This window comes from Bufo bufo, chromosome 11 (genome assembly GCF_905171765.1).
Source record: "Bufo bufo chromosome 11, aBufBuf1.1, whole genome shotgun sequence".
In the NCBI taxonomy this organism is placed as follows: Eukaryota; Metazoa; Chordata; class Amphibia; order Anura; family Bufonidae; genus Bufo; species Bufo bufo.
In genome coordinates this window covers 99493180-99511579 of record NC_053399.1, presented here as the reverse complement: position 1 = coordinate 99511579, position 18400 = coordinate 99493180, and the positions used below count along the sequence as shown (strand labels likewise).

Here is an 18400-nt window from a genome sequence, read left to right as displayed (position 1 = left end):
TACAGTATTTCCATAATATAACAAGGTACTGAGTTATAAGGTTTTTGGTCCTACATAATAGGGCAGTTGTAACTAAACAGCCTCAAAGACTGCCAGTCAGGGACTGGAAACTAGCTGATACCTTGTAAAGTACCAGTATGGGACTGGAAACTAGCTCATACCTTGTAAAGTACCAGTCAGGGACTGGAAACTAGCTCATACCTTGTAAAGTACCAGTCAGGGACTGGAAACTAGCTCATACCTTGTAAAGTACCAGTCAGGGACTGGAAACTAGCTCATACCTTGTAAAGTACCAGTCAGGGACTGGAAACTAGCTCATGCCTTGTAAAGTACCAGTCAGGGACTGGAAACTAGCTCATACCTTGTAAAGTACCAGTCAGGGACTGGAAACTAGCTCATACCTTGTAAAGTACCAGTCAGGGACTGGAAACTAGCTTATACCTTGTAAAGTACCAGTCAGGGACTGTAAACTAGCTCATACCTTGTAAAGTACCAGTCAGGGACTGGAAACTAGCTTATACCTTGTAAAGTACCAGTCAGGGACTGTAAACTAGCTCATACCTTGTAAAGTACCAGTCAGGGACTGGAAACTAGCTCATACCTTGTAAAGTACCAGTCAGGGACTGAAAACTAGTTCATACCTTGTAAAGTACCAGTCATGGACTGGAAACTAGCTTATACCTTCTGTAGTACCAGTATGGGACTGAAAACTAGCTCATACCTTGTAAAGTACCAGTCAGGGACTGGAAACTAGCTCATACCTTGTAAAGTACCAGTCAGGGACTGGAAACTAGCTTATACCTTGTAAAGTACCAGTCAGGGACTGTAAACTAGCTCATACCTTGTAAAGTACCAGTCAGGGACTGGAAACTAGCTCATACCTTGTAAAGTACCAGTCAGGGACTGGAAACTTGCTTATACCTTCTGTAGTACCAGTATGGGACTGAAAACTAGCTCATACCTTGTAAAGTACCAGTCAGGGACTGGAAACTAGCTCATACCTTGTAAAGTACCAGTCAGGGACTGGAAACTAGCTTATACCTTCTGTAGTACCAGTCAGGGACTGGAAACTAGCTCATACCTTGTAAAGTACCAGTCAGGGACTGAAAACTAGCTCATACCTTGTAAAGTACCAGTCAGAGGACTGGAAACTAGCTAATACCTTCTAAAGTACCAGTCAATACCTGGGTACTAACTTGTGTCTCCCAAAGTGCCAGTCAAAGACTGGATACTAGCTTGTGCCTTTCTAAGTACCAGTCAAGGACTTGATTCTAGTGTGTGCATCCCAAATTGCCCGTCAGGGGATTGGAACCTCGCTTGTGCCCTCTAAAGTACCATTCAGGGACTGAATACTAGCTTGTGCTTTCCCAAGTGCCAGTCAGGGACTGGAAACTAGCTTGTGCCTCCCACAAAGACAGTCATAGTCTGGAACCTAGACCGGCATATCCAGAGAAAGGGAACCGCGCCAAAAGAACTGTTACAAGAATTTGCATGATATGTCTCTATGCCCTGACTGAGCCATGGGGTAAGGATCACATTTTATGACCCCTGATTGGCACGTTGGGCCTCTGTATTTAGTGATTGACAAGACATTGTGCATTGACCCCTAAGAAGCTGGACTCTTCCGGTCATGCCCTCTTGCTCATCAGCTTAGAGGGGAGCGATATACAGTGGCGATCAAAATTAGAGAACAACACACATTTTCCGAAATGTCAAGGTCATAGTGTAGTCCTATGTGAATATATCCTAACATGAGTAAAATAGCAGTATTTATTGAAAAAGAACACTGATCAAAATTAGAGAACATTTTAGATACTTGCAAGTTATTGGTGTTCATTTTGCAACTGGTGCTAATTTCTTTAACGATCTGACAACCCCTATGTAACTGGCAGCCTAACTTTACAGATTTCACTGACTTTGCCAAAATGGTGTGCCGCTCCAAATAGCTGAAACCCTCCGGCAGCAGGTTGTCCAGATGAAGGCCAAAGGGGTGACCCTATCAGCCATAGCAAGAGAATTTGGTCGTTCCAAGTCTGCAATTTCTAGAATATTGCATCTTTACAATATCACAAACTCATTCAAGTCCCCCAATAAGGCTGGTCGCCCTCGAAAGACAAATGCAAGAAAGGACAGGAGAATACGGAGAATCTCCATGGGTAATCGTTTCAACACTGCAGCTGGAATTGCTCGCCAGTTCAGCACTGAACAAGGTAAGGGTCTGTCTCGTCATACAGGATCTCGTCGTTTGGACTGAATACCCACCCTGCAGGGACCAAACCTCTCATTAGCAGAAAGAATCAGAATGCTAGACTCACTTTGCTGAGGAGCATGTTGTGTGGACAGAGGAGAAGTGGACAAAGGAGAAGTGGACAAAGGAGAAGTGCTCAAGAGTTAATTTTAGTGATGAAAGCAAGTTTAATTTATTTGGGTCTGATGGGAAACATTATGTTCGTCGACAAACTGGGGAAAGACTGAACCCAAAGTGTGTAAAGAAGTCCGTGAATGGTGGAGGAGGACGTGTCATGGTTTGGGGAATGTTTTCTGCAGCAGGAGTTGGACCTCTCATACAGCTACATGGCAGAGTGAATGTATCAGAACCTTCTTTAACAACACATGGTTCCTTCCTTGCATTCATCACTCGATCAGCCAGGACAATGCCCCCTGTCACACAGCAAAATGGGGAAAGCAGTTCCTTGAAACTGAAAACACTGAAACAAAGAAATGGCCAGCCCAGAGTCCTGATCTAAACCCAATAGAAAATGAAAAGTGTTCAGAAATAGTTCTCTAATTTTGATCGCCACTGTACGTTGAATCCTGGTATGCAGCCCCTGATTAGCACTTTGCTCCCTAAGATTGGGCTCAATGACCATACTCTGCTTCTCCAGCCCATCACTCTGCCAACGCGCCATCAAACTGTGATTCATCAGAATAGAAGTCCTGTGGCACCGGGACGTCTGTGCTTGCTTCTAGGTCCTCTCCTTCTCACTTTGTTCTATAATTCTGCATAAAGAATAAAAAATGTTTTGTTCCGATCGGTGTTCTGGAAGCCAAGCTGTTCTATTAAAATCACACAACAATGTGCTGCAATCTCCATACAGGCGCAATTAAAAGAATTTATTAATGACAAATTAAAGGAAAGGTCCCCGGAGAAAAATGCGGAGGCCCAGAGAACAGATCTCGGTGGGGAGAGAAAGATCTCTGCTGTGGCCATCACTTAATCTCGGTACCTACAGGAAACTATTATTTGTGGCTTTGTTCCCACCACCTAACCAATAGTACCCCAAAAAGAAAGATATATATAAAACTAATGTCTCCTATATATGCACTGATCAACCATAAAATTAAAACTGCATGCTGCTTATTGTGTAGCTCTGCCTCCACAAGACCCCTGAGGTGACCTGTAAGTTTTTCTAGCACATCCTACAGATGACAATCAGATGGAGATCTGGAAAATTTGGAGACAAGTCATCATCTTGATCTCTTTGTCACGTTCCTCAGTCTGGCCAGTGAATGATCTTGCCATGAAGGGGGTATTTGTCTGAAAATGTTAAATAAGTCCATGTGATGCCAGGAACCAAGGTTTCCAGCAGAACACTGGCCAAGGCATCACACTGCCTCCGCAGGCTTGTCTTCTTCCCATAGCGCATCCTGGTGCCATCTCTAGCCCCAGGTGAGTGATACTTATGCAGCCAGGCGTCCACATAATGTAACGTGATTCATCAGACCAGGCCGTCTTGATCTCATAGTGCACCTAGTGCCATCTCTAGCCCCAGGTGAGTGATACTTATGCACCCAGGCGTCCACATAATGTAACGTGATTCATCAGACCAGGCCGTCTTGATCTCAAGGTGCACCTAGTGCCATCTCTAGCCCCAGGTGAGTGATACTTATGCACCCAGGCGTCCACATAATGTAACGTGATTCATCAGACCAGGCCGTCTTGATCTCATAGTGCACCTAGTGCCATCTCTAGCACCAGGTGAATGATACTTATGCATCCAGGCGTCCACATAATGTAAAGCGATTCATCAGACCAGGTCGTCTTGATCTCATAGTGCACCTAGTGCCATCTCTAGCCCCAGGCGAGTGATAATTATGCACCCAGGCGTCCACATAATGTAACGCGATTCATCAGACCAGGCCGTCTTGTTCTCATAGTGCACCTAGTGCCATCTCTAGCCCCAGGTGAGTGATACTTATGCACCCAGGCGTCCACATAATGTAACACGATTCATTAGACCAGGCCGTCATGTTCTCATTGTGCACCTGGTGCAATCTTTTCCTCTGGTAAGTGATGCACACGGACCTGGACACAAGCATGTCTTATCAGACCAGGCTGCCTTCTTACCTGGGAAGAGATGGCACCCGATGTTCTAAGGTAAGTAGTGCACAGGGGTCAACATGTGCACTCCCAACCAACCTTTCTTTCATCGCCAGCACAAATGTCAGCAGTTTGGTCTTGCTGTGGATCAGATTTCTACAGCTCAAATCAATAAATTCGATCCCCTAAAATCACTGTTTTAGAAGAATGCATTTCTAAAAATGGCAGCCCACCCCTCTAAGCATTGGATAAAATTGTATTCTATTGATGTAACGATCAGGTGTCCAGCCTGTATGTTTAGGCCCCATCCGTCCTCAGGAGAAGAGACATGGGGCTTTGTAGCTCTCTACATGCCCGCCATACTATATTATCTCTATATAACATTCAGCAGATGACTGTAGCTGGAATTCCCTTTTAATTGCATCTCCTCCCTAGGAAATTGAGGGGCAATAGGAGTTTCTTGTCTCCTGGTAAAGACTCTGGGCAGTACAGGGGAAATGATGGGAGATTTTTTATCGGAAACCTGTATGCAAGGAGAATGCCAACTAGGAAGAGCTGACACTTCATCTCGTCTATGCGGCTCTTTGCGTAACATGAATGCGGTTTTGTCAACGTGGGGGGGGGGGGGCGTTTCTTTGCTGTGACCCGTCGTGAGTCACCTGCAGTGTTATACAATACATAAGTGATTATTAACACATTCAGCCTTGAACGAAAGGACGGCATACTGTATACGCTGGTGCTACTGGGAATACATCGCTCCATGTCTGATCCAATTTCGTTCAACATTCAGAAAACAGACTGAGAAACAGATTAGGGATCTTAAAGGGACAGGTAATGTAAAAAGAAATTTGGGAAACGTTTATCTGCTGCATGCCATACTTCCTGTCTGAAGGAATGGACCTCGAAAAACGTAAAGACCGGCCACACACAAAGGAATTCTTGTTCGGTTGGCATCTCTCTCTCCTGATCCCTCCATTCACATGCACGCCCAGCTCGGCATATGTCCAGATTCAAGTCACTGCCAGAAACCTCTGAGGGTAGTTTATCTCCCCGAGAACAAAATGACCAGACAGTTGTAATCCAAGTGTTTGATACCTATTTCCTTCGACAACTGCTATTGTGAGAGAATTGGGACACATTAAATGATATAGCTAATTAAACTGGTCTCATAGAAAAGACTGAATGGACTGAGCTGGCATCTACCAGGTTCCCGAAAAACAAATATACAGCAAAAAAATATCAGATTGTGTAGTCCATGGTGCCCAACCTATAATGATCTACACCCAAAAAGTCAGCTCCAAGAAAAAAGCCCTTCTGTTATTTTTTTTATGATTGAGATCAATCTCAAGAACAACCTTCAGTCTCCGACAAATGGTTAAGGAGAACGACCTTGAGGATCCAATGGGACTTTGAATCGATCTTCCTCTAGATATAATAGAGTAGATAACTCCTCAGACTTCACAGATCTCGTAGATATCAACATTATCAGTGGATTCTGTCAGGAGATAACTGGACGATTAGAGAGATTAAACACTGAGAAGGTGATCAGTAGCACATGTGGTGGAAATGAGGATTAATTGACCAGCGGTGCACAGAGGAGGATGGGTGTTGTTGGACAAGGGTCCTTTTACATGGCAAGTACAAGTACATTAAAAGGCCTACAATAAGTGGCTACAGCTATTGAAGGAACATGCATACCTAAAGACAAGAGGTAGATTCAAAAGTAATGGGTGAATGATTACAAAAGTCAAATATAAGTGGTGGCAATTTAAGGAGTCAGTGACCAGTAGAAGATGCAAAGTAGAAGATGGAACCAGAAGTATATCAACGTAAGAGTATGGTCTCCAATGAGTAGGCCACCAGCGGTGATGAAGAGATGAGGATGAGACCTGATGTCAATAGATGGGTAAAAAAGGGTGGAATCCGGTGAGAAGGTTACGGGAATTTTACAATAATTCAAATAATGGTAGCTAAAGATACAAATGGTGGCAACTGGGGAGTCAGAGACCAGTGGTAGAAGACCTGATGAGGATAGGACTGGATCTAGATGGGCTGGATGAAGATGGTGTGATCCAGTGAAAGACCACCAGAAATGTTGGAATGACTTGAGTAGCGGCAGTTAAAAAAGCAGTGATACACGTGGCAGCGGGGAAGCAGGCACCAGCAGTAGAAGAACTGATGACAATGGGACTAGAAGTAGAAGGACCGGATAAAGATGTTGTAACTCAATGAAAAGACAAACTAAAATGTAGGACCAATAGGAGAGGTGGTTATTGACGAGCAAGTGAACATCAATATACAGAAGTTGACACCTGACCAGTAACAGATGCATACAGGGAGGGAGAACCTGGGATGGAGGTGGAAGAAGGAATGGACAGCACTCAAAGAGACCTCTCTAAGGGAAAAGCACAAGCAGACTGGTATTCAGTAGACATCATACACCAGCTGTGTATCTATTATAAGAACTGGGATGGAGCCAATGTCATGGGGTTTGACCCATGGACACGTCTGTCACCAGTGTCACTGTCATTTTAATCCTGGGATTGCACATAATGTATACATAGGAGCCTCCATCTTCACCACCCGGAGCTCCCTATAAATAGGAACCTAGACACCAACATGGACTAGACATTATATTCAGTGATGTCAGCAACAGGGGCGGGGTTGTGACAACCTCTCACACATGACATACAGGCAGGTTGTCAGCAGTAATAGCTGAATAGGTGTTACTATAGGTGTGTGGATCTCATGTCTGATCACGTCATTGTATCAGTGATGTCATCAGCAGGGGGCGGGGCCAGGACTGCACAGTTTGTAGATATAATCTCTGAAAGTCAGAACCGTCAGAAGTTTCCATGACCCCTATCTGTTTCAGTGGACAGTGACCGATTATAAATGGCCCCATGTTTGTGATCAGGGGCTCCAGTTGTCAGACCCCCGCTATGCATACATTAACCGGACAGATCAGCCATGTGTCGCGTTGCACTGGATTTGTTCTGGCAGTGCACTCTATTGTTCTGTGTTATCGGGCCTCCATGTACACCGACAGATCTAATTAGGATAAGTAGAGGCCGGTGTGATACCCCAGAGCCTGATGAGGCCGAGACACAGCGGACGACGCGGACATGTTTAATCAGGGGAGTCTCCGAGAGGGCTGCCAATTCATACCCGAGATGTGTGATACTCTCTGCTGAGCTGTGTATCTGGTCCTGTAATACTTGTGCACCCAAGCAGTAGTTATACCTCCTGAGTGCCCACACGCAGTAGATATGCCCCCTTAGTTCCCCAGTAGTTATGTGCCTTAGTACTGTCTCACAATCGCCCCCCTTTCAACAGTGTAGCCCCCTTAGTTCGTGCCCACCTTACAATAGTGAAAAAAAATAACACTCCCCTGGCCCCATTCCCCCTGTGAATGAAGCACATCATATGCTCTTATACTCCAGTCACATCTAAGTTACCACTGGGAATCTGTCAGCGCTGGCAGACCCATTCCTAATGGCCTAAAGGAATGGTGGAAGATAACAAAAGTATTACCATTACCATACCCCGCCCTATCACCATACCTCCTACCCGTCCCGAATTTCGGCAGGCCCAGGACGGCTAAAGTATGCTCCGTTTTCTACTGTCCCTGCATTTTGAAGACACAGAGACAGTCGAATGCAATGGTGCAGCAGGAAGGTATCAGCTTCTTGCCCCACCATTCACCGGCTGCACCTCTCCCCAGAAGCAGGAGCGATGCTGTGACATCATCGCGATGCTGTGACATCATCGCACCAGCCAGTGGAGGATCATCATTCCCCAGCCTGTGTACTCAGCCCAGCAGGGGGAGGTAAAGCTGACGCCTCCCCGTTGCACCATTGCATTCAACTACCTCATCAGACAGTTGAGAATGGGGCCCGCCTCAGCAGTCCTGGGACCACGGGAACAGCTGCAGAAATCCAGGACGGGTGGGAGACAGTGATTGGCCACAGCGGTCACATGTCTGTGTCATGAGGAACCAGGAAGTACTCGGAGCAGGAGCGGCGGGGGAACGGTAAGGGTGAGTATTACTTGTTTTATCATCTTCCACCGTTCTGAGGGAATTTTAAGTGGCCAAGTGACACGTTTAAATATTGTATGTTGCTTTGGATGTGACTGGAGTATAAAAACCTGTTACTTCTTTTCATGTGAAGAAGCTCAGTGTAACCGGTGTCTCCTAGGCATACATAGCTGAGTCGCCCACTGGCCCCATCACTGCTCCTGCCCCGCCATGTGCCTCTCCTGGCAGCAGATTATCGCACATCAATCCCCAGGCTCAGCCGCAGACTATTCCATCCTCTCCTTTCATCCTAATTGCTTATAAACCATTAGAGCAAAGGCGAGGAAGTCACTAAGCTGTGTATAGGGGGCTCTTGTAATCCAGCCCTGGATGCTGCATCATCAGACTCCAAACGCCACTCCAGTACAGAAAGGAGAGTGGGTCCAAAAAGGGGTGTGGTCTGTGAAAAGTGCATGCCACAGGGACGGAAGTAGGCGGGGCCTACAATACCACAGTGCAGCACAAAATACTGCCCCAGCAGAGCCAAATATTACAGTGCAGCATAATATACCGCCCCAGCAGAACCAGATACCACAGTGCAGCACAATATACCGCCCCAGCAGAACAAGATACCACAGCGCAGCACAATATACTGCCCCAGCAGAACCAGATACCACAGTGCAGCACAATATACCGCCCCAGCAGAACCAGATACCACAGTGCAGCACAATATACCGCCCCAGCAGAGCCAAATATTACAGTGCAGCATAATATACCGCCCCAGCAGAACCAGATACCACAGTGCAGCACAATATACTGCCCCAGCAGAACCAGATACCACAGTGCAGCACAATATACCGCCCCAGCAGAACCAGATACCACAGTGCAGCACAATATACCGCCCCCAGCAGAACCAGATACCACAGTGCAGCACAATATACTGCCCCAGCAGAACCAGATACCACAGTGCAGCACAATATACCGCCCCAGCAGAACCAGATACCACAGTGCAGCACAATATACTGCCCCAGCAGACCCAGATACCACAGTGCAGCACAATATACTGCCCCAGCAGAACCAGACACCACAGTGCAGTACATTATACTGCCCCAGCAGAACCAGATACCACAGTGCAGCACAATATACCGCCCCAGCAGAACCAGATACCACAGTGCAGCATAATATACCGCCCCAGCAGAACCAGATACCACAGTGCAGCACAATATACCGCCCCAGCAGATCCAGATACCACAGTGCAGCACAATATACTGCCCCAGCAGAACCAGATACCACAGTGCAGCACAATATACCGCCCCAGCAGAACCAGATACCACAGTGCAGCACAATATACTGCCCCAGCAGAACCAGATACCACAGTGCAGCACAATATACCGCCCCAGCAGAACCAGACACCACAGTGCAGCACAATATACCGCCCCAGCAGAACCAGATACACAGTGCAGCACAATATACCGCCCCAGCAGAACCAAATACCACAGTGCAGCACAATATACCGCCCCAGCAGAACCAGACACCACAGTGCAGCACAATATACCGCCCCAGCAGAACCAGATACCACAGTGCAGCACAATATACTGCCCCAGCAGAACAAATGCCACAGTGCCCTCGCCAGAGTATTCAACTGTATCACTGTCCTGACGATGGCGAAATAGTTAAGTTCAGGAGAGCAAATGCAGCCTCTTGTCAGGTGCACAAATACCTGATGCTGCTACATTAATTAATGCTGAGAGCATTAAATCGTTATGTACCCGGGGCGGGTCGAAGAGGGCGAATATCTCTGTTGGGTCTATGGCCAGTGAATGTGACTGATACTGTGTATAGGGGGGTACTCTATACCTCACACTGACGCGCACCTGCAACTACAATACCCTGCAGAGAGACAACTCCCAGTAACTACAGTATCATTCACAGACACCCCCTGCAACTACAGTATCGTACACAGACACCACCTGCAACTACAGTACCCTACACAGAGACAGCCCCCTGCAACTACAGTACCCTACACAGAGACAGCCCCCTGCAACTACAGTACCCTACACAGAGACAGCCCCCTGCAACTACAGTACCCTACAAAGAGACACCCCCTGCAACTACAGTACCCTACACAGAGACAGCCCCCTGCAACTACAGTACCCTACACAGAGACAGCCCCCTGCAACTACAGTACCCTACACAGAGACAGCCCCTGCAACTACAGTACCCTACAAAGAGACACCCCCTGCAACTACAGTACCCTACACAAAGACACCCCCTGCAACTACAGTACCCTACACAGAGACAGCTCCCTGCAACTAAAGTACCCTGCAGAGACAGGCCCCTGCAACTACAGTACCCTACAGAGAGACGCCATCCTGCAACTACAGTACCCTACAAAGAGACAGGCCCTTGCAACTACAGTACCCTGCAGAGACAGCCCCCTGAAACTACAGTACACTACACAGAGACAGCCCCGTGCAACTACAGTACCCCACACAGAGACAGCTCCCAGTAACTACAGTACCCTACAGAGAGACAGCCAATGCAACTACAGGATCGTACACAGACACCCCCTGCAACTACAGTACCCTACACATAGACAGCCTCCTGCAACTACAGTACCCTACACAGAGACAGCCCCCTGCAACTACAGTACCCTACACAGAGACAGCCCCCTGCAACTACAGTACCCTACACAGAGACAGCCCCCTGCAACTACAGTACACTACACAGAGACAGCCCCCTGCAACTACAGTACCCTACACAGAGACAGCCCCCTGCAACTATAGTACCCTTCAGAAAGACAGCCACCTGCAACTATAGTATCCTTCAGAAAGACAGCCACCTGCAACTACAGTACCCTACAAAGAGACAGCCCCTTGCAACTACAGTACCCTACAAAGAGACAGCCCCTTGCAACTACAGTACCCTGCAGACACAGCCCCCTGAAACTACAGTACACTACACAGAGACAGCCCCTGCAACTACAGTACCCTACACATAGACAGCCCCCTGCAACTACAGTACCCTACACAGAGACAGCTCCCTGCAACTAAAGTACCCTGCAGAGACAGGCCCCTGCAACTACAGTACCCTACACAGAGACAGCCCCCTGCAACTACAGTACCCTACACAGAGACAGCCCCTGCAACTACAGTACCCTACAAAGAGACAGCCCCTTGCAACTACAGTACCCTGCAGACACAGCCCCCTGCAACTACAGCACCCTACACAGGGACAGCTCCTGCAACTACAGTACCCTACACAGAGACAGCCACCTACAACTACAGTACCCTACACAGAGACAGCCCCCTGCAACTACAGTACCATGCACAGTGACAGCCCCCTGCAACTACAGTACCATGCACAGTGACAGCCCCCTGCAACTACAGTACCGTACAAAGAGACACCCCCTGCAACTACAATACCCTACACAGAGACAGCCCCCTGCAACTACAGTACCCTACACAGAGACAGCCCCCTGCAACTACAGTACCATGCACAGTGGACAGCCCCCTGCAACTACAGTACCCTACACAGGACAGCCCCTGCAACTACAGTACCCTGCAGAGAGACAGCGCCTGCAACTACAGTACCCTACACAGAGACAGCCCCCTGCAACTACAGTACCCTACGCAGAGACACCCCCTTTAACTACAGTACCCTACGCAGAGACACCCCCTTCAACTACAGTACCCTACGCAGAGACAGTCCCTGCAACTACAGTACCCTGCAGAGAGACAGCGCCTGCAACTACAATACCCTACACAGAGACAGCCCCCTGCAACTACAGTACCCTACACAGAGACAGCCCCCTGCAACTACAGTACCCTACGCAGACACCCCCTCCTGCAACTACAGTACCCTACACAGAGACAGCCCCCTGCAACTACAGTACCCTACGCAGACACCCCCTCCTGCAACTACAGTACCCTACACAGAGACAGCCCCCTGCAACTACAGTACCTTACACAGACACCATTCCTTAACTATTGTACCCTACACTGACACCATGTCACACTTACAGAGATATAAGGTGTTGTAGAAAGTCTTTGATAGAACATCTCTGGTCATGTTGAACCTCTAAGGTGACATGTTTCAATGCTGCCCCCTGCTGGTTCAGTATCTGTACTAAACATGCAAGACTGTAATTACCTAGTGCAGTGTGGGATATACAGTGTAAAACCTGAGGAGGTCACAAATATAACTATGTAATTTCAAACACTATGTAGCATGTATATAATATATAATACTGTAATACCCAGTACTCCCTGGTCTAGTGGTATAATAGTCAGCACCATGTAATAAGTATATAATATATAATACTGTAATACTCAGTACTCTCTGGTCTAGTGGTATAATAGTCAGCACCATGTAATAAGTATATAATTTATAATAATGTAATACTCAGTACTCTCTGGTCGGATGGTGTAACAGTCAGCACCATGTAAGGCTACTTTTCTGTTACTGATTATACAACCGCCTGCATCCGTTATGAACGGATCTGGTTGTATTATCTGTAACATTGCCAAGACGGATCCGTCATGAACTCCATTGAAAGTCAATGGGGGACGGATCCGTTTTCTATTGTTTCAGAGGAAAGGGATCCATTCCCATTGACTTGCATTGTGGGTCATGATGGATCCGTCTTTCTCCGCATCCCAGGACGGAAAGCAAACCGCAGCGCGCTGCTCTCCGGTATGAGGACGGAATGCATGTTGGAGCGCTCCCTTCTGTTCAGTTACGTTTTGTCCCCCATTCACAATGAATGGGACAAAACGGAAGCGTTTTTTTCCTGGTTTTGAGCTCCTATGACGGATCTCAATACCGGAAAATATTAATGCTAGTGTGAAAGTAGCCTTATAAGTATATAATGTATAATACTGTAATACCCAGTATTCTTTGTTGTGATGGTATAATACTCAGCACTATGTAATATGTGTATAATACTGTAATACCCAGTACTCCCTGGTCTGATGGTATAATACTCAGCACTATGTAATATGTGTATAATACTGTAATACCCAGTACTCCCTGGTCGGAGGAATTAATACTAAGCACTATATAATAAGTATATACTATATAATACTGTAATACCCAGTACTCCCTGGTCTGATGGTTTAATACTCAGCAGTATGTAATAGGTTATAATACTTTAATACCCAGTACTCCCTAGTCTGATATATTAATACTTAGCACTATGTAATATGTATATATAATACTATAATTCCCAGTACTCCCTGGTCTGAGGAATTAATATTAAGCACTATATAATAAGTATATACTATATATACTGTAATACCTAGTACTCCCTGGTCTGATGGATGTAATACTCAGCAGTATGTAATATGTATATAATACTGTAATACCCAGTACTCCCATGTCTAATATATTAATACTCAGCACTATGTAATATGTATATATAATACTGTAATACCCAGTACTCCCTGGTCTGAGAAATTAATACTAAGCACTATATAATAAGTATATACTATATAATACCCAGTACTCCCTGGTCTGATAGTGTAATATTCATCACTATGTAATATATGTATATAATACTCTAATAACCAGTCCTCCCTGGTCTGATGGTATAATAGTCAGCACTATGTAATATATGTATATAATACTGTAATACCTAGTACTCCCTGGTCTGATGGTGTAATACTCAGCAGTATGTAATATGTATATAATACTGTAATACCCAGTACTCCCATGTCTAATATATTAATACTCAGCACTATGTAATATGTATATATAATACTGTAATACCCAGTACTCCCTGGTCTGAGAAATTAATACTAAGCACTATATAATAAGTATATACTATATAATACCCAGTACTCCCTGGTCTGATAGTGTAATATTCATCACTATGTAATATATGTATATAATACTCTAATAACCAGTCCTCCCTGGTCTGATGGTATAATAGTCAGCACTATGTAATATATGTATATAATACTGTAATACTCCATGCGGTTATGGATGCATTGACCCCTTGCACACCTCGCGCTGGTTGTAACACTGGCAATAATAATACTCTGGGAGATTAACAAATGTTTTGTAAGATGCAATAACTCACAGAGAGGAAGTATTGATTTCCTTCTGTAGCAGAATGACTATATTAGCATATCCAGATGGGAGGGGGGGATATTATAATGCCCATCCTCCACAGACAACACCTCCCAACCCTGCAGACAGCAACTCCTCCTGGGGTGCGTCCCAATGCCACCCCAATACCTGGAGCAGTATGAAGGCTTCCCTCCCGTCTACATGGCCGCCCATTACCAGCACTGAAAGCCTGAGAAGCCCCTGGAGCTCCAGACCTCTGAGTGTCTGACAGCAGCAGATGTCTCACAAGCCTGCACCAGCCATCTCCATGCCCCCGGCATTGCCCCTTGTGTTCCTGCAGATCTGACTGTCCATTAACTATTTACCCCCCTCCTTATGGGGTGTTGTGAAAGTTACCGCAGGCCGGGAAACATGACTGACGGTGGACTCTGGAAAAGCATAATTACTGCTCCCCAGTCTTGAAGACTCCCAGGCCTCCTAGGACTGGATGATCTAATGTCCCCCTACATTCCCCTTCTCAGTGAGATCTGCTCGGCAGATGGTGCTCAGAAGACGCTTCTCCTCCTGACGGCAGATCGGGGGAGTGCTCATTGTACATTCTGCCTGCTTCCCGGGAATATGTGGGGAATGATCCTGAGACATGTCCCATGCCCCCCCTCCTTATCCACGACACTTCATCACAGCAGCATCTAATTCCCCAGCGCCAATGCTAGACGTTCACCTCAAGCAGCTGCCTATTGACACCTGTAGCCATTTTTTCCAGCATCCTCGAGATCTCTCCATATAGGATGTGCATGACTATGTATGTCGGTTGCACTGAGGCCTGTTAACTCTTTCGCAGCCTGAGCCACAACAACGCAAGGAGGAGCGGCCGCCCCTGCTCGGGAAGGAGCCACCGTGATGGTGCCAAAGAGCCGTACTCTAGAGGACCCAAACTATGAAACCCCTCTACCCACCCAACCAAACCATCTTCTCCTCAGGAGGCGTGGATCCTATCCTTTTCGTACAAACCCCATGACAGTTCTGTCTCAATGACCATGACAACTATTCCAAACATCCGAATATCATGAGCGTAGTCACTGAGCCTCTTCCGCTTCTCAAAAAGCGCCCTCCTGTGTCCCAATTTGTATCCGATATTTTGATGCTTTCTCTTGTTGGGTTTGGGGTAGTTGGCGGCGGTGGTGCTATTGCCTGAGTGGTTCTGCGTGGCATTGGGATGGTGGTGGTGCAAATTCTGGTTGGAGTGGTGCTCATCCTTGGAAGAGATGACAATCTCAGGAGCGTTGCTGGAGTTGAAGATCTGAAGAGGTTGGCTCTCGGGCTCGGAGTCTATCAGGTTCCTTCTGGAGGCACTTAGTCGGCTGAGGGGCTTCATCACCCCTCCAGTGTATTTACAAGAGCTCATGGCTATTTCGGTGAATGGGTTGCTGTCCCTTCTGTGGACGAGAGGACTGGCTTGTCTGTGCTTGCATCCTCCGCCAGCCCCACTTGTAGACGCTGAAGTTGGAGAGTGTCCAACCAAGTGGTCACTTAAATTGAGCTGGCTGCCCTGCCTGGAGGAAGAAGGGTGGTGGAGGACGGTGGAGTTGTTGGAAGGAGGTGCCCTGAAAGCTGACGGAGAAGATGAGTGCAACAGGCTGTGATGGTGGCTCTGCAGCTGGTTCACAGAGTCCCCCGATAACGGGCAGTAGCATTTGGGTTCTTCTTCCATGTCGCCAACCCCTGAATCATGAAGGTGCCCGGAGGTGTCCATGACGGTGGTGGTGGTGGTGGTGTGGATGTGATGATGAGATGCCTTCAGCCCCCCAATCCTGACACTCTGTGTGCAATATCCTACATGGGGTAGGAAGACAGATTAATGACAAAAGCCAAATGTGCCATGCCCACCCCTCCCCCCTAACCCTGCCCAGGTGCCCAGTGCCATGCAATCCTCAGGTTGCCACTTCGCCAGCTCTTACATGTCAATTGTATGGGAAGGTGCTGAGGACTCGGAGCTGAGATCCTGCCTGTCTTCTCTCTCTATAGCCAGCTCTGTCTCCCTTACCAAGCCAAGCCCATCTCATAGCAGGCGGCTCCTATTGGCCTGTCTGGCAGCTGTGACAATCTGAGCCAGCCCTACAGCGTCTCTTTAACCTCTCCACGGCTACAGAGGTGCCCAGGTGAAGCTTCAGGGTATTGTGCTAGCATCCAGACCATTCCCCGTGCCTCAATCCTCCTCGCCACATTACTGAATGTAATCATCACTGCAGTACAGGGGCTGGCATGCCAGGGGTAACCCTGCACACTGCACATGGCAAGCGTTTCACTATTAGATTGCAAGCTCTTCTGCTGCAGACTTGTTGAGGTGCAAATGTTCTCCAGTCCCATAGCTGTGGGCACCAGATAGTGCTTACATATGAGGCTCAAAATGCACATTTAAGCCAGTGACCACATGGAGACTTGAAGCACCAAGGGAAGAGGTACCTCCCAGGGAAGGAGAACCATGAAGTACTCAGTATGTCAGTTCTCTAAGAGGAGGAGGCATTATGGAGGCATGAGGCATGCATGCTGTCGGTTTGCTAGCAGCTAATGGTATGAAGCTCAGAGCAGGTGAGAAATGCCACATGGCTGGTACCAATCTACACTGAACTATGAGGCATATACAGTACCCGAAAATAGGCCAGCAACATCCGCAGACTGTGAGGCATGAGGCATACACACCCTGGAAGCAGGTACATTTTTTAGGAATAGGACATGTCATCTATTTGATATCACTGCATGTGAAATGCAATATGCCGTCTATCAATTCTAAATAAGCTGAGCATGAGGCACCCCACACCTTCTGCCTCAAAACTTTCATAAGCTGTTCCTTTAAGTATGTTGTATTTGGCTACCAAGCGACTCGTTCATGAACAGGAGGTCCCCCAGCCGTCCATTTACCAAAGGTGGGAAAGTTTGCGTTTGCATGGTATTTCTTACCGGGGACTGTTGCTATGGACACTGCTGGTTTGTCTTTTCCATGTTATTAAGGGGGAGGGAAAGTCACACGTCTATATTTGTTGGATAGGTGGCATTTCCTTCATGTGCCCCATCACTTTCGGGTAATTAGTCCTGCCAGGAGAGAATCTGACACTGAACTGATGTCACTGGGGGAACTACAATCCCCACAATGCACACAGGTCACAGCCAGGTGACCGACATCTACATAGTAAAATCTTACTCATGGAATTCAAGAAACAATGTGAAGAATATATGTACAGGGATATAACTACTATAATACTGCCTCCTATGTACAGGGATATAACTACTATAATACTGCCTCCTATGTACAAGAATATACCTACTATAATACTGCTCCTCTGTACAAGAATATAACTACTATAATACTGCCCCCTATGTACAAGAATATAACTACTATAATACTGCCCTATGTACAAGAATATAACTGCTATAATACTGCTCCTATGTACAAGAATATAATACTATAATACTGCTCCTATGTACAAGAATATAACTACTATAATACTGCTCCTATGTACAGGAATATAACTGCTATAATACTGCTCCTATGTACAAGAATATAACTACTATAATACTGCTCCTATGTACAAGAATATAACTACTATAATACTGTCTCCTATGTACCAGAATATAACTACTATAATACTGCCCCCTATGTACAAGAATATAACTACATAATACTGCTCCTATGTACAAGAATATAACTACTATATTACTGCTCCTATGTACAAGAATATAACTACTATAATACTGCTCATATGTACAAGAATATAACTACTATAATACTGCCTCCTATGTACAAGAATATAACTACTATAATACTGCTCCTGTGTACAAGAATATAACTACTATATTACTGCTCATATGCACAGCAATATAACTGCTATAATTACTGCTCCTATGTACAAGAATATAACTATATAATACTGCCTCCTATGTACAAAGAATATAAATGCTATAATACTGCTCCTATGTACAAGAATATAACT

The 18400-nt window shown here is 46.3% G+C and overlaps 1 protein-coding gene across 2 annotated transcripts in view; it reads right to left on the bottom strand.

Moving 5' to 3' along the window:
* The window catches only part of KCNN3 (potassium calcium-activated channel subfamily N member 3), a 71851-nt gene extending 55421 nt beyond the window's left edge, over positions 1 to 16430 (bottom strand). Inside the window, exons 1-2 of one of the 2 annotated variants that reach the window (XM_040412415.1) lie at positions 16370 to 16430; positions 15409 to 16244 (exon numbers count right to left, since the gene is read on the bottom strand). In XM_040412415.1, the coding sequence (XP_040268349.1) occupies positions 15409 to 16164 (756 nt within the window). In that variant the 5' untranslated portion in view covers positions 16165 to 16244; positions 16370 to 16430. Of the gene's footprint in view, positions 1 to 14579; positions 14665 to 15408; positions 16245 to 16369 lie in introns of those variants that run through there. The other variant, XM_040412416.1, reaches the window with a different exon arrangement.
* Between the last annotated feature and the right edge of the window lie 1970 nt (positions 16431 to 18400).